We start from the raw sequence: 15,732 nt of genomic DNA, 5'->3' as shown, positions 1-15,732 counted from the left end.
TATATTCCTTAGGTTCTGCTACCACTAGTTGACCAGTATTTTACCAATCATTGCCTGTACTTCCTCTCTTCCCCATCTAAGCCACTCAGCAGTAGTGGATATGCTTCAAATAAAGAAAAGGAAATGGTAGCAAGGTACGTAGCAAGGGAAGATAATTTGTATGACACTGTACATTTAATGACATAATGAAGCTAGCAGCATCTTTTAAAATGCTTGCTTCCTACTCACTGATTCCAGTCAGTGCTTTCATATAAGGGAAATCCATGCATGCTCTTTTTACAATAAATTAACACAGGGGCAAACTGCTAAGACATTAAATTACAATTTTTAATTTACAGAAAATTAATACTTCATATAAACTGTATTTCTCACATCATTTTAATTAAGATCAACTTATATATAATTTTAACAATATTTTGTATGAACTGTAATTCTGAATTGTGTTTTTATTATGTGTTTTTTTCATTGTGTAGTGATATATAGCTGGCTGGATAGCTCAGTAAGTTAGGTGTCTGGCTTTGGAGTCAGAGGTGGGAGTTTGGTTCCTCACAGTGCATCCCAGAATAACCATTCTAAGCAACCTGAAGCCCATATATTTTTATTTTGTTTTATTCTACATTACTGAAATCACCCACTATAACTTCAATGTGTAATGGATTTTGTACAAATACATGCTTTACAACTCATTTCTAAAAAAACATCTTTTAGTATAATTGACTTTCAGTACTGGCCTAGAGCTCAAAATATATATTATGTTCTTTCTTGCAAGATATTTTGATTTAGTTTAGTGTTCAGTAATAATAACCATTATTAGATATTATTCCAATATTACAGTATGTCAAATGTAATTTTACTTTCTTATATAGTGAGTTTGTAAGTCTACTGCAATGCTAATCAAGCCTATCTTATAAGATATATTCTTTAGATTCCCATTATTGCTTATGGGTTTTTTTTCCTGTTATGGAAGGAGGATGTCCTTCAAAAGGTTACTCCTCCCATCTGTTCCAGGAAGATGGTGTTCCAAAGGTTTTTGGTGTCTCCTCTAGAAGGAGACCCCTCTCAATTGTTGCCCTTCCTCACATAAGGGTAATAATGTGCTGTTTGCTGTCGCTCTTAGTGCTTTATCTAATTAGGTGTGTGGGAATTCATTCTTTTTTTAGTCAATGTTTTGTGACATTCACTGTTGAAGAGAGGTTGAAGAAGCCAGGCATACAATGAAACAAGAAATTGACAGCTCTAGGCTGACAGTGCAGCATGGCTGTTCCAGATCAGCTATTGTCAGCTGTTGTTGGGGCAGGAGTGGGTGGGAATCAACAGGAATAGGACTGTCATGTTTTTGCAAAAAGAGAAAAATAGGAGACTCTTTTTTCCATTTTTGTGTTCTTTCATTGATTCCAGAAAGACAACTTCATAAACATGGATGATTCATATAAATGAATGCAAAAAATTTGTATTCTTTTGTGTTCTCCTCTTTCATTTAACCTTTCTTTCACTCCTTATCTATCAAATGGCCTAGAAAATATTTTATTTATTAGCATAATGAGGGCTGCTATCAGCAGCTAATAGGATGTCCAGGAAAGGGAAACGGGGAATTGTGAATCTCTAAAAGGGCCTGGATTGTACTCTTTCTTTTTTTCGCTTGTGCCTTTTGAGTGTGCTTCTGGCAGCCTACATGTTGTGCTCTCTGCTTGCCTACCTAGTGCCTGCCTCTGTGTCTCTATCTTGGACCCTTTCCTCTTTTTTGCCTTTTTTGCTTGATTTTTTGGGTGAATTTTTACCTTCTAGCTGGACTGTTTGTGCTGCTGCCACTAGGTAGTTTGTTTGTGGTAGCTTGGCTTCTAGGGATTGTTTTTGGCATTCTATCCCCCCACGTCCTTGATTTTTCTTTCTTTTCTTGGATTATTTTTGCTGCCTGCTGTTGTGCTTGACTCATAGAAGAAAAGAAATTCAAGAGAAGGTATCAAGCGGTAGGAGGGAGAGAGATCTCCCCATAATCTAGTCCTTTTAGTTTGTGAGAGAGATATGATTGTATTTTTTTGCCTTTATTTGCTTGTTTTCTTTTGGGCGGGTTGGGAGAGGGTGCTGCTTGTATGTGTTTTATTTTTCCTGTTTTAATCCTGACTGAAGTGGTGAGGGGTGGAGTACTTGCCCTGTCCAATTGCTTTATTGAAAAAATGGTTATTTGTTTAATTTACTGTGCATTTAGGAGATGTGGTGGCACTGTGGGTTAAACCGCAAAATGCCTCTGGGCTGCAAGGTCGAAAGATCAGCAGTTCAAATTCTCACGACAGAGTGAGCTCCTGTTGCTTGTCCCAGCTCTTGCCAACCTAGCAGTTCGAAAGCATGTAAAAATGCGAGTAGATAAATAGGTACCACTACGGTGGGAAGGTAACCGCATTCCATGTCTAGTCACACTGGCCACTTGGCCACAGAAACTGTCTACGGACAAATGCTGGCTCTATGGCTTGGAAACAGGGATGAGCACCGCCCCTTAGAGTTGGACATGACTGGACAAATTGTCAAGGGGAACCTTTCTCTTTACTTACTATACATTTATTCAGTTAAAGGAGTATATATTAGTGGTGGGATTATATTTTGTGGGGATGACTGTTTTGTTTGGTCGTAGTGGTTGGTTATATTAATCCCTGGTTTTGAGTAGACTGATTCTCTATTATATTGCCTCTGTATTTTGCAGGGTAGCTTTTACAACTTTGGAAGAGTTTTTTTGAATTAGCATCAGAACACGTGAATGGAGAAACCCAAAATTAAATTACCACAATGAGGCGGTCTGTTTCATGTTAATCAAAAGAACAGGAGCACAAAAAAACATGAAAATGAAAGAGTTCCCCCTCTAAAAGAACCGGACACAAAACAAAACAAATAAACCCCGCCAAAGTCTTTATCATGCACATCCATAAAAATGAATTTGTTTGTTTGTTTCGTATTCTGACCTTCTCCCCTTGGGTACCCAAGGTGGTTCACAACAACTAAAACTTAGAGCTTGCAAATTTTCCTGCACAAGACAGATTGATTTTTTCCTGAGGTTTATTGACTTAGGTTATGGCACAGAGGATGATAAAACCTCTGGATAGTTCTTCATGATCTCTGTGGTTCAAACACATGGGTTTTGTAGATGTACAGAACATCAGTAGAACCTTCCAGAGCTGAATAACCTTAAGAGAAAAATACCAGTTCCTCACCCTAGCACACAAGCTTAACTGTTGCTAACAATTCCCTCAGTCATCTTCTGTCCTCTGTTCAAGCAGCACACGTGAGAGCACTTCAGAGCTTTATTCCCCTTTCTAAAATAGTGAATACCCTACCCTCCTCTTCTTCATTCATCACTTTTCTTTGTATTCTTCTGTGCCCTGAAAAAAAAAATCCCTCTGTTAGCCTATTTAAAAGGTGTAAGGTCTGCAAGGCAGAAATCCCCCACAGATGGACAGTATGGGTGCCTCTTTTGTTTGGCAGAAATTCTCAGCCACAAAGGTTTTCTATTTGTAGGAGATTTGCAAATGTGTATTTAAAAAAAATTAAGGACCATTTGAGTGAGGGATTTCTTCCTTGAAGTTTTGTCTTTGGGAAAAATCACTGGAGGCGGTGGGTTCTTGGAGCAACATTCAAAATCAACTCCAGGGCCTTTCTTTAAAAATACTAAAGAATCTTTTACCACAACTCTTCAATACCACTTCCCTTTCAATTATGGGATCAGACAACTCCCAACATCCACCTTCATGACTGGATCAAGCCGGCTCAATTTTGAAACCAAAATGTCAACGCCAACCAAATTGGTCCCACTGCTCCTTACTGGACCAAAGTGTCCATATTTCTTTTTTGTATTTTAAGTTCTTCAGTAGGAGAGTTGTGGTAAAAGATTCTTTAATTAATGTATTCTCGAAAGCTTTTACAGCCAGGATACAATGGTTGTTGTGGGTTTTCCGGGCTTTTTGGCCGTGTTCTTAAGGTTTTTCTTCCTAACATTTCACCAGTCTCTGTGGCCGGCATTTTCAGAGGACAGGAGTCAGAACTCTGTCTGTGCTCTGGTTCTGACTCCTGTCCTCTGAAGATGCCGGCCACAGAGACTGGCGAAACTTTAGGAAGAAAAACCTTAATAACATGACCAAACAGCCTGGAAAACCGACAACAACCATTCTTTACTGAGACTGCCAAGATGGTTTTGCTGAAGACCGCAAGCTAGAGAATTCTCCTTAGAGTCTGAAGAAAATAAGAAAAAGGATGTAGGGCTTGATTTCTCATCCAAACCATTTTTCTGCAAATCTTTTTAAATACTCTGTGTCTTGGATAATAATGTTGTCAGAGCCAGACTATTGTTCCTCTATAGAAAGTCAATATAAGCCTAGGGACTAGCAGAGCTATACTGTCAGTTCATTCAGTTTCTATTACAGATTTTTATAGAATCGTCTGGAAAGAGTGTGAGCATTTTGGTTCTAGAAAGAATATTCAAAATATATTCCATACTGCTGGGATAGTGCAGAAGCATCAGAGACTGCACTTGTATTACATACTCAAGACACTGTTTGAGGTGTATGATTTTTTTAAAGCTGTTGGAGCTTTGCTTATATTTGGAGAGGTCTGGGATGTTGTACCATTGCCAGCATAGACTAAGAGACATGAGCAATGGTGAAATACTTGCAACATATGTTTCGCTACCAGAGGATATACTAATCTAAATGTACTACGTGCGAGCTGATTGCCTTTCTAAAAGGAAAGGTACAACAGCTTGAGGCCCATGTATACACACTTCAGCTCATCTGTGAAGATGATTTTTTTTAATAGAATAAGTAGATTCTTCTGGCATAGCAATAGAGTGGGATGCCTTTTGTAGTAGTAGGAGAAATACTAAATTCAGCAGACAGCCATTTGGAAGACTGTGACATACAATTGAAAGAAAAGGATTTTCAAATCAGTCTTAAGTTTATGGATAAGGGATTGTATACCACAGATGTACTAATGAGAGGACAAGAAACCAGCCAACCAGGGCAGATCTTGAGCATGGCCACTAAAGTGACATTGGGCAGAATCCTATTGTGTAATTTTAAGCTGGCGTAATTCAAATCAGACACTGAAAGACATGGAAATCCCCTCCCCCCTCCGTCCCCTCTGCTTTTCGGGCTCTATTGGGTGTCCTTTTGCCCCAAGGAAGTCTTGGGATGAGGCAGGAGAAGACTTTAAAAGTAAAAAGTTGCTGTCACCAGGATTGGAACTGTAGCAATCTGATTACAATTGTTTTTACTATTAAAGGCTTTTTCCTAGGACAAAAGTGAGCCCTGGAGAGCCTTGAAAACAGAAAAGGGTGCTGAGTCAGGAAACTTCCTCAGAGGTTAGGTTCAAATTACCGTATTTTTTGCTCCATAAGACGCACCTTTCCATAAGACGCACCAATTTTTAAGGAGAAGAAAACAGGAAAATATAATCTGTTTTCTTCGCTCCATATGACGCACAGACTTTCCACCCCCCCTGTTTTGTGGGGAAAAGGTGCGTCTTATGGTGCGAAAAATACGGTAAATGTTTCTGACGCTCAATCTGGATTACACCAGCATAACGTTTTGCCAACAGAAATTTCCCCATTGGCTGGAATACTATTGGTGTTCATGCAAAGTTTGTGCAGTTGTTCCATCTAATTGCAGTTATCTGGGGAGGCATAGGGACACGTTTTGGTTGTGCAATTGGGTGTATGACCAAGCGTATGAGTGAGACACACCTCAGCATCTCAACAACTAGTCACAGCAAGTTAACACCAACCTTATGTGAACATCAATAGGGTTTGGCCACTGATTACTAATGCACCATTGTGTCATACCTGAAGAGCAGGTCCATTCCTCTGGCATTATTAGGTAGATATCTTTCACATCACCATTTTTTTAAAAAAAAGTCATATTCAGGTGGTGTAACAGCTATTATTTAGAGGTATTCCCTATCTTTGATGGGTTCTGCAGCTTCACATCCCACTGACCTAAAGCTTAGAAAAACATTGGATTTCTTTATTGGTCATAAAAAGGAGAGATACTCATGAAAGATCCACAGCAGAATCTGCACTAGAATATTGAAATGACATTCTGTTGTGATAAGAGTCCCAAGCTGCATTGTAAAGGCAATTTCCCCTTGTTTGTTCGTATTTTATTTCCCACCTGTGAAACCCTTCAAATCTAAGAGGATTTATCCATCTAGCTGAGATTTCAGAGCTTCTGGTAAACTGGAAAGCATGAGAGGAGTCAACCATCAAAGGATGTTCTCCTTTCTGTGAAAAAAAAAGAATACGTATGAATAAGTCCAATGTTTCTTTCCATTGACTTCTAATTATTTTATTACCCATCTTTATTTTTGTTTGCTCACTATTTGGTTTGTAAAAAATAATAAAATACCCTTGGGTACCTTTTGGGCGAAAGGCAGATATGCATATTAAAATAAATAAATAGATAAATAAGTGACTATTTTCTTGTCCGATCTTGGTAGTCTTGCAATGTTTTAACAGAGCAAAACTGTTACTTGGTTTTAGACAGCGATGGTGGACCTATGGCACGCGTGCCACAGCTGGCATGCGGAGCCCTTTCTGCCAGCACGCGAGCCACAAGTCGCCAGATTGCTCCTCTGTCCCCCCGTGCAGCCAAACCTGAGAAGGCAGCTGCAGCCACGGTGCTGGCGCTTTGGCAGGTGGATCCGGAGCAGCTGGTGCTGGTGGTGGATCCAGAATGTGGTCTCGAGGCATCTCCGTGCCGGGATACCCCCTTCTGCTGCCACTTCCAGTTCTGCGGTGGTGGTGGTAAACCACCTGCTGTTTTTTGTGGGTTTTTTTTCCAGTTTGGGCACGCCAGCCCAAACAAGTTCACCACTACTGGTTTAAAATTAACCAAAATATAGTTACGGGTTTTTCCATACACTTCAGATCAACCCAGTTACTTTAGTTTTGTATCTTTAACAAACAAACAGAATTTACAGAGTGATTTAATTACATAAAATATAAAGGGCACAGAGTTTACTTATTCAATAAAATTGCCGTTTCTTTAGATCCATGTTTGTTGTTGTTGTTTAGTCATTTAGTTGTTTCTGACTCTTCGAGATCCATGTTTACTTCCCCTAAATATTAAAATATACTTTATAGTTCTGTCTCAAAATGCAGTTATTACTAAAAGTAACTTTCTGATTAATTCAAACACACTTTGTTCCTTTGTTTCACGTCTGCTATTCTCAAAGTTGCTCCTTGCTGTTGTATTCATTATCTAAACAAAACTTTAATCTGTCTCTATTATTATTCCTACTGTTTTGGATTCTCCTCTGCTTTAGCCTTTTCTGCAAACTTGCTGCTCTTGTTAGACATAGGATTTCACTTTTTGGTAAGTTATGAATGATTTTGATTAAGTTAACAACACAAACTGTTTTAATAAAAACTGTTCAGTCTTTTAATTTTGTAATGAAATGGGTGGACTCACTTTTACTTATGTTTTCAAGAATGAAGACTCCCCCAAACTGTCCTTTAGACCAAAGTACCCTTGCACTCTCTGCTTCTGTTGTAACCTGTGCACCCTTTTGTTTTTATCGGCTCTTTTTGCAACAACTTTCCTCAATACTGTTACCTTTTCTATTGTAAAATATTCCTTAATGCTTCTGGATGTCAGTGTTATCAATAACATATTTAGACAAATTAGTAGGGGCCAGTAATCCACATACTTAGGACAAGATGGTGCCAAGACACAAATTACACTGTAGAATTTAAATCAGAGTGTGAGGTTGTGCATAATCCCTTTAGCATTCTAACCAGTCCGTACTGTAACATCTTCATGCTACTGACAAAAATATCTAGCTTTATGATGTTGCAGTTACAATAGCCCATTTTATGCAATTTTCACTAAAAGAATTCCAAAATCCTTACTGCCATAATACCTTTATTATGCTAAATAAAAGAGCACAAGAACATTACTAGCTTTCAAGATTTCCAGATCTTTTTGTTGGGCACAATGTTTCAAAAAGTGGGTGAAAGGAAGAGTTTAGAAGTCTAAGTTTGATATTCAAAAGCTTGACATGATATTGAAGTCATGTGTTGTGATGTGACAAAGAATGATTCTAATGAGACACTACTAGGTAATATGATGATTTTAGTTTTCACCAAACCTAAGTGGAATAGCAAGTAGGCATGCTGGGAACAAGCAAGGCAGAAAAAATTGTTGCACATTTTTAAAAATATAAAATCTAACTGTAAATTTCAGAAGTGTTGAAATGTCATAATGAAATCTGCAGATTTAGTCATATTGAAAATTAACAAAAGTACAAAATTACTCTATAAATGATTACGTAATCCTTGATTATATTATGATGGGGAGTTGGGAGCTATCCCAGGTCACAGAAGCTGTAAAATGCAGGAAGAGGGCTTGTATTTGCTTGAGAGCTTGAAGAAGGTAAAAGCAGTCCAGAGAAAGCAGCAGTATAACTGTGGAAACGCTAGGTGGCTGTGTCATCCCAGCAACTGGAGAAACTGAATATGTTGCTTCCAACACTATAGTCCAAAATGCTTTCGGAATGTGAAACAGGGACCATGGCTATTCATTAATAAGGATCTTCTGCAGGTGTAAAGGAGAAATGAAAGATATGGGAGCCATCTGAAAGCAGAATAAAAATGCTATGGAAGGATCTTTGTAGTTTTTTACTGGGTTAGAAGAAATCCAGAGCTGTAAAGAAAGAAAAGTAAGGTCCAATCCCAATCATTTTTTCTCTTGCTGCCACTTTCAATTGCTAGTGGAAATTGTTAGGAAGGAGATCCTAAAGAATGCATCCTTTTGATCCTACCCACTGTCAAAAGTCAGAGATATCACAGGCAGCCTCTCGCCATGGACAAGGGTACCAGGACCCAGTCTGCCATACAGGGTATTGAGTTCAAAGACACTGCACAGCTGGCTGTGACCAAGCGGAAGTGGGAGCCCCGGGCTGGGAGCCAGGTCACAGGACTGGGAACATGGAGCCGGAACAAGGACAACCAGCAGAAGCAAGCAGGGACCAAGGAAGGGACAGGAACAGGTGCAGGAACACTGGGATCCAGACATACAGATGACAGAGGCAAGCAGAGGCAAGAGCAGGGACCAAGGCAGGAGAAGGTGCAGGTGCACAGGGACTCCAGTACTCAGGAGCAGCAAGGCACACCACAGCAGGACCAAAGAACTTTGTTGCTGAGGCAAGTTCTGGAAGGGATAACCACTCCTTAAATAGGTGTGGGCCAGATCCTGACACCCACTTCTAATATTGTGTCATTTTGTTCCCCTGGATGTTCTAGATAATAGCTTCTCCATTCTCTGTGTGGCATAGAGAAGAAATCCAGTGATTGGTGGTTATGTGTCTCGCTACACACAGAGAGGCAGGAGTTTAACGGTAGAATGAAATGTTTTAATTGATATTTGTCCAACTCCCCCTTTCAGTTTCTTTCTACTGCCTGCACCAAGTTCCTCCTTAGATTACTGGTTGGGCTCACCCAACAGTATTTTTTCTTTCCATTTTTTACTTAGGTCTTTCATTTCTGCTTTTCCCTTAGTTCTCAATCATTATTCAATTTTTAAAAATCACCAGACTTCTTACCTTTCTCTGAAATCATGGTTTACCAATTGCTTGTTCTGTTCTAATATTAGTAGAGTAAGAATTAAATAGTAAAACCTAAAGAGTGGGGGAATGTCAGATTGTTAGAAATGTGGCTGGCACATCTGAGAACACTTTAACTGTGTATCATCTGTTGTTCTAGATAATGGTTCCCAACCTTGGGTCTCCATATGTTCTTGGACTAAAACCATGGAAGCCTTCACCACTAGCTGTGCTGGCCAGGATTTCTGGGCCTTCTGGTCCAAGAAAGTTTGTGAACCCAAGGTTGGGAAGCACTACTGGTAGTTTAGTAACAGAATAGGGAGCATTCAAACACAGAGAATGGAGGAGGTAATAAAATTGCTGAATTTAAATATGGATCTCAAGATTCATCAGCATCTGCCATTACAGTTGCAGAAGCATATTCCTCTTCTTTGCTGCCAGCCATTTTGAACCAGCCAGATGAATTGTTCATTTGAAATACTGATGCATCTTTGCATCTCTTACTGCACCTGTTTCTTCATTCTCTAGCGTGATCTGCCAGGTGGTCCAACAGTAGAGTCAGCAGATGGGGGAAATCAAAAGATTATATTTAACTCTCCATTTCCATTGTGCATGCTTTGGAGTTTTTAATGGATCAGAAGAGTGAGGAAGTAGTCCAAGAAATATATCAATCTTCTGGTACTGAGGGAGAGTATTCAGCTGAACAGAAATGTCATACCTTAAACAATTCATTCTTCCACCTCCAGCAGAGCTACACTAGAGGAACGGACATAGAAATATTTAGACCATTACACTATAACTGAAAGCAACTACTGTATGTTATGCTACATAAGGTTCATGTTATTCGTCATTATAATATTTCTGAAATTAAACATTTCTGATTCTTATCCTTGAATCTCCCGTGGAATCCTTTTCATCATTGGGAAGCCATTGAGGGCTGCAGCATGGAGGAAGTCTCTAACTTCTGAAAATTGCTCTCAGTGGAATGACTTTACCAGTGGGAAAACAGAATGATTTCTCATAGACAAAAGTGCCAGACAAGGGTGTATTTTATTTCTCCATTTGTTCAGGTTGTATGCAGAATATATCATTTGGAAAGCTGGATTAGATAAATATAAAAGACGAGTAAAAACTGTAAGAAGAAACATCAATAATCTAAGATATGCAGCTGATGCCATGTGAATGAAGAAACAATTTCTGTGAAATAAGAAAGTGCAAAAGTGGGCCTGTGGGAGAAGAACATTAAGAAGACAAAAATCCTGACTAGAGAAGAAATGTCTTAACTTTAATATTAACAATGAAGAAATGGATGAAATGGTTAAAGATTTTGTATACCTTGTATGTCTTGGTTCAATAATTACTTCATACAGAGACTGCAACCAAGAAATCAAAAGAAAACTGATACTTAAAGGGCCACTATGAAGGAATGAGAAAAGATTGTCAAATGTATAGATGTGTTACTGGAGGCCAAGACCAAGGTCATCAATTACTATGCAGGGATGTGAAAGTTTGATAGTGCGGAAAGAGGACAGAAAAAAAATCATTCAAAAATGGTGTTGGAAAAGAGCTGTGGAGATACCAAGGGCTGTCAGAAAGACCGACAAGTGGATCTAAGACCAAATTAAAGCTGAACAGTCCCTAGAAGAAAAACAACTAAACTGAGATTGTCATATTTTGAGCACATTGAGAAGGCAAGACTTAATGAAAAAGACAATAGTGCTAGAAGGCAGTAGGAAGAAAGAAAAAATGAACATCAGATCAGTGGACTCAAGAAAGGAAACTATAGCTTTTGAACTGACAAGAACTGTGCAGTGTTATTAATGGCAGTGCATTTTGAAAGTCACACATTCATAAGGTTGTCATATGTCAGAGGTGACTTCACAGTAGATAACAACAACTGGGTATTCTATTTCTGTTCCCACTGCTTCCTCTTCTCTCTCTGGGTGTTTTTCAGAGTGAAGCAACAATACTTGCATGAGGTGTTACATTTTTACCCAGGCATCCAGTGTTGTCAGAGATACAGCAATCAATCAAGCCCCCCTAATATTGCTTCCTTTTCCGATTTGCTGCCACAGTAGCCCACTCTACATCCAGATCCAGGCTGTCTCTGCCTAACCACCAGATAGTTAAGAGTTAAATAATGAAAGATCTTGTGAAGGCAAGAGGAGATGGCTGGACAGTGTCATTGAAGCTACCAACATGACTTTGACCAAACTCCGGGGGGCAGTAGAAGACAGGAGAGCCTGGTGTGCTATGGTCCATGGGGTCACGAAGAGTCGGACACGACTTAATGACTAAACAACTACAATGAAAGATCTGCATTACAAAATTGTAGTAATAAATACATTATTATCCTCCAGGCATCCATCTGCTTCAAGAATGTAAGGGGCTACCAAGAAAGCTTTTGTTCACTGATATATGAAAAAGAACACTGAGCATTTGTTTTACATCTTTATTTCACCTATTATCTTCTCTTCAGTCTGCTCTGGATATGGTACTAATACCTAACACACTTAACAGGCAAGCAGCAATTTCCAGACTGGAACTTGATACAGGTTCCATGCAAAACAGTACCACAAATGTTTTTAAATGAGGCACTTGTATTGCCACTATCTACAAGGCATAGACTTTCTCTTGGAATTTGAATTTAGTGCCCAACTCATTGGCCAAACCACCCTTTGAGGGTGCCACTGTGTGTGCTGTCTCTGAAATGTGATTTTTTTTAGTAACAATCATTACAACACCTTGTGTATCAGAATGGAGTGCTTTCCATTTAGATTCATACTTTTGTACCTAAAGTAATGTCAGCCTTTCATGTGTCTCAAGAGGTGTATGTCATTCCTCGTGGCGCAGTGGTTAAACTGCTGTACTGCAGCCAAAACTGTGCTCACGACCTGGGGTTCAATCCTAGGTAGCCGGCTCAAGGTTGACTCAGCCTTCTGTCCTTCCAAGGTCGGTAAAAAGAGTACCCAGCTTGCTGGGGAGGTAATGTGTAGCATGCATAATTAACTTGTAAACCGCTCAGAGAGTTCTTGAAGCGCTATGGGGCGGCATATAAGCAGCACGCTTTGCTTTGCTTTTTTATCCAAAACTTTTTTGTACAGAAGGAATATTATGGCACAGTTTGCTTGTCAGGTGGGCATTTAAAGTGTATACCTCTTGAGCTATATCATTCACAAAGTTGGATATACTTCATTGCAAGTCACAAGCCGAACAGGCCCTTTGAATCCATTTAATTTAAACAGATCTTGACTTACCAGATCTTCATTGATTCAGTGGGCCTACTCTGGTAGCAACTCACTACTAGAGTCCAGCCATTATTTCTGTTTTGTGAACTTTCTCACAGCACAAATTGTTTTGATCAACTTTTAGTATGGTAGATCAAGATATGCATAAACTAAAGCATGTCAAGCTAAAGCATCACATTTTCAAGAATCTAACAATTAATTAAACTGGATCAATGGCAGCATCAGTGGCTTTTTCAAAAATAGCTTTCATTTGGCATTACAAAATAGACTAATTAATGTTCAGATGCAATTTTTGACAGATGCATGCCCCTAGATACAATTTCTACATGACTTTCAGAGTAGTCGCATAAATAAAGTCATCAGATCATGAGTGTGTCCCACAATGACTGTATTCCTCTACACTAACTAGGGAGTGGAACTCTGGCTACGTGCTATGAAAGTCCATTCTGGGGAGGCACAAAGGAAAACCCCATATCCAGCCTTTTTTAATGGTAGCATTCAATTATCAGTTTTAGATAAGCAACTGTTATTTCTCCTAGATTGTTTTTGTAATTATTTTTCTTCAACTACAATTTTGTTTCACCGTTTGGCTGTACAATAAAAAGTAAAGGGGGAATTGAGGTACTGTCAGGTAAAATAGTTAACTGTATCATATGACTGCTGGTTCACTGGGTGATGAAGTTCATAATCTATAATAATTGGATTTCCCCAGAAGATATTTTCATGGTGAGTATCCAACATTTCATTCTCTGTAATCTCTAAATAAATAACTCAGAATAAATTAGGGATAGGAAGGAATAAATAAATTGGAAGCAGAATGGTTTATTTTGGAGCAGATTCTGTGCTTTATCTATTAACCTAATGATTATATATCCATTAATCTAATGGGTAAAGTGAGGAGAAGAAAATAAAATCCAACAGACATCATTTTCTAGATACTCTTCATTTTAAAAATCTAATTTTGAAGAACTTTTTAGACAACAAAGTATATTCTTTTCTTTCATTTTAACCAGGTAGTGATGCTACTACAATGGTTAGCTGTCTACACATCTTAGCTCAGACAATAGATACAAGGTAAGTTACCTAATATGCTAACCTGTTCTATTTCCCCTTTAAATCACTACAGCATTTTTTTCCAGTTATCTTCTTACAAATTTCCTCCCTAATGTAAAATGCTATATGTAAGGATAACAGGTTTGAACATTTCTTTGCAATATTATGTTTTCTCTGCAAGCGGGATCTGAAGGCCTTAGGAATAGACCTCAACAGATGGGAAACCCTGACATCTGACCGTTCAGCCTGGAGGCAGGCAGTGCTTCACGGCCTCTCCCAATTTGAAGAGACCCTTGTTCAGCAGGCCGAGGCAAAGAGGAAGTCACAAAAGCAGCAAAACCAGGGAGCTGGACAGGGGACAGATTGGATTTGTCTTCAGTGTGGAAGAGATTGCCACTCTCGAATTGGCCTCTTCAGCCACACTAGACGCTGTTCCAAGTCCTCCATACAGAGCACGACACCACAGTCTTTCGAGACTGAAGGATGCCTAACCTAACCATGTTTTCTCTTAAGAGATTTTACGGTAAAGATGATCAGCACATAGGCCATGGGCTGAATGCATTCCTAACAGCTTTTGTATTTTTCCCCCATATGTTCTCAAGGTTCTCTTGCTGCCTCACAGTGGCACAGCAGTGGCAATACCTCCACAGATTTTCTTTAAACTAGCTTCTTTGGCATTAAATCAAAGGATGTGAGGAAGACCTCCACTTTTGCGGGGACAGAGTTCCCAGATGTCTCGTAGAAGTGTCAAGTGGATCACAAAGAAGGCTTCCCAAATACTTTGGTTCAATGAGAAAGAGAAGTGTGAAGTGAGGAAAATGCATTATTTCTTGCTCCTGCTATGTAGCCAGACACAACAAGGAATCCTTGCTCTTGTGGCTTCCAGTGTGTGAGACCAGAGGTGAGGCGACTGAAGCTCTTGCCGGAGTGTCGTCCTCCCCTAGGAAGGAGCAGGAGACCCAGACAGAGACTACAACTCCCTGCGTCGTGACAATACATCAGGGAGTAGACACCCAGGATCTAGAACGGGGTGCGAGGAGTCTCTCAGTGGCTACCCAAACAGGGTCGGGAAAGGCGGGAACTGAGGAGAGAGGAAGACCATTAGTGGAGGCAGGAAATGGGGAGGTAAAAAGGGAACGAGACGCCATACCCAGGGATTGGGAGTTAATATGGATTGAAGATCCCTGGACTGGTAAATATGAGAAAGTAAGAGTGCCTCGGGGTGGGACGTGGTGGCGCTGTGGGTTAAACCGCAGAAGCCTGTGCTGCAGGGTCAGAAGACCAAGCAGTTGTAAGATCGAATCCACGGGACGGAGTGAGCCCCAGTTGCTTATCCCAGCTCCCGCCAACCTAGCGGTTCGAAAGCATGCAAATGCGAGTAGATAAATAGGTACCATCTCGGTGGGAAGGTAAACAGTGTTCCGTGTCTAAATCACACTGGCCATGTGACCACGGAAAGATTGTCTTCGGACAAATGCTGGCTCTATGGCTTGAAGAGCTGGATGAGCGCCGCCCCCCTAGAGTCAGACACAACTGGACAAAAATTGTCAAGGGGAACCTTTAAGAGTGCCTCGGGAGGAGGCAGATTACAGAAGGAGTTGTGGTCTACCTCAAAGACCCTCTTATTGGGGAATCAGAGGCTAGAGAGTGGCGGAGGCGTTTAAGAGAGGAGAAGTAAGCAGTTGAGAGGGAAGAGCGAGAGAGATGGGCATGGCATCTGGAGGAGGTGTTTACTGGACCCTGGGACCCCTACATGGAGGGAGCCGACCCCTTCGACCTGGAGGGAAGAGACAAGGAGACCCTTCCCCTGATAGATACTGGTGTGGACAATCAGGACCATAAGGACACTAAC

At 40.1% G+C, this 15,732-nt stretch overlaps 1 protein-coding gene across 1 annotated transcript in view; it reads left to right on the top strand.

Annotated features, from left to right (window-relative positions):
* Nucleotides 1-15,732, top strand: part of RYR3 (ryanodine receptor 3) — a 420,504-nt gene that overhangs the window by 269,556 nt on the left and 135,216 nt on the right. Inside the window, exons 60-62 of the mRNA XM_078391770.1 lie at nt 13-134; nt 7,303-7,352; nt 13,841-13,901. Coding sequence (XP_078247896.1) covers nt 13-134; nt 7,303-7,352; nt 13,841-13,901 — 233 coding nt within the window. The remainder of the gene's footprint in view (nt 1-12; nt 135-7,302; nt 7,353-13,840; nt 13,902-15,732) is intronic.

This window comes from Pogona vitticeps, chromosome 1, assembly GCF_051106095.1.
Source record: "Pogona vitticeps strain Pit_001003342236 chromosome 1, PviZW2.1, whole genome shotgun sequence".
In the NCBI taxonomy this organism is placed as follows: domain Eukaryota; kingdom Metazoa; phylum Chordata; class Lepidosauria; order Squamata; family Agamidae; genus Pogona; species Pogona vitticeps.
The sequence above is the reverse complement of the archived record's forward strand: the minus strand, read 5'-3'. Positions and strand labels throughout refer to the sequence as shown.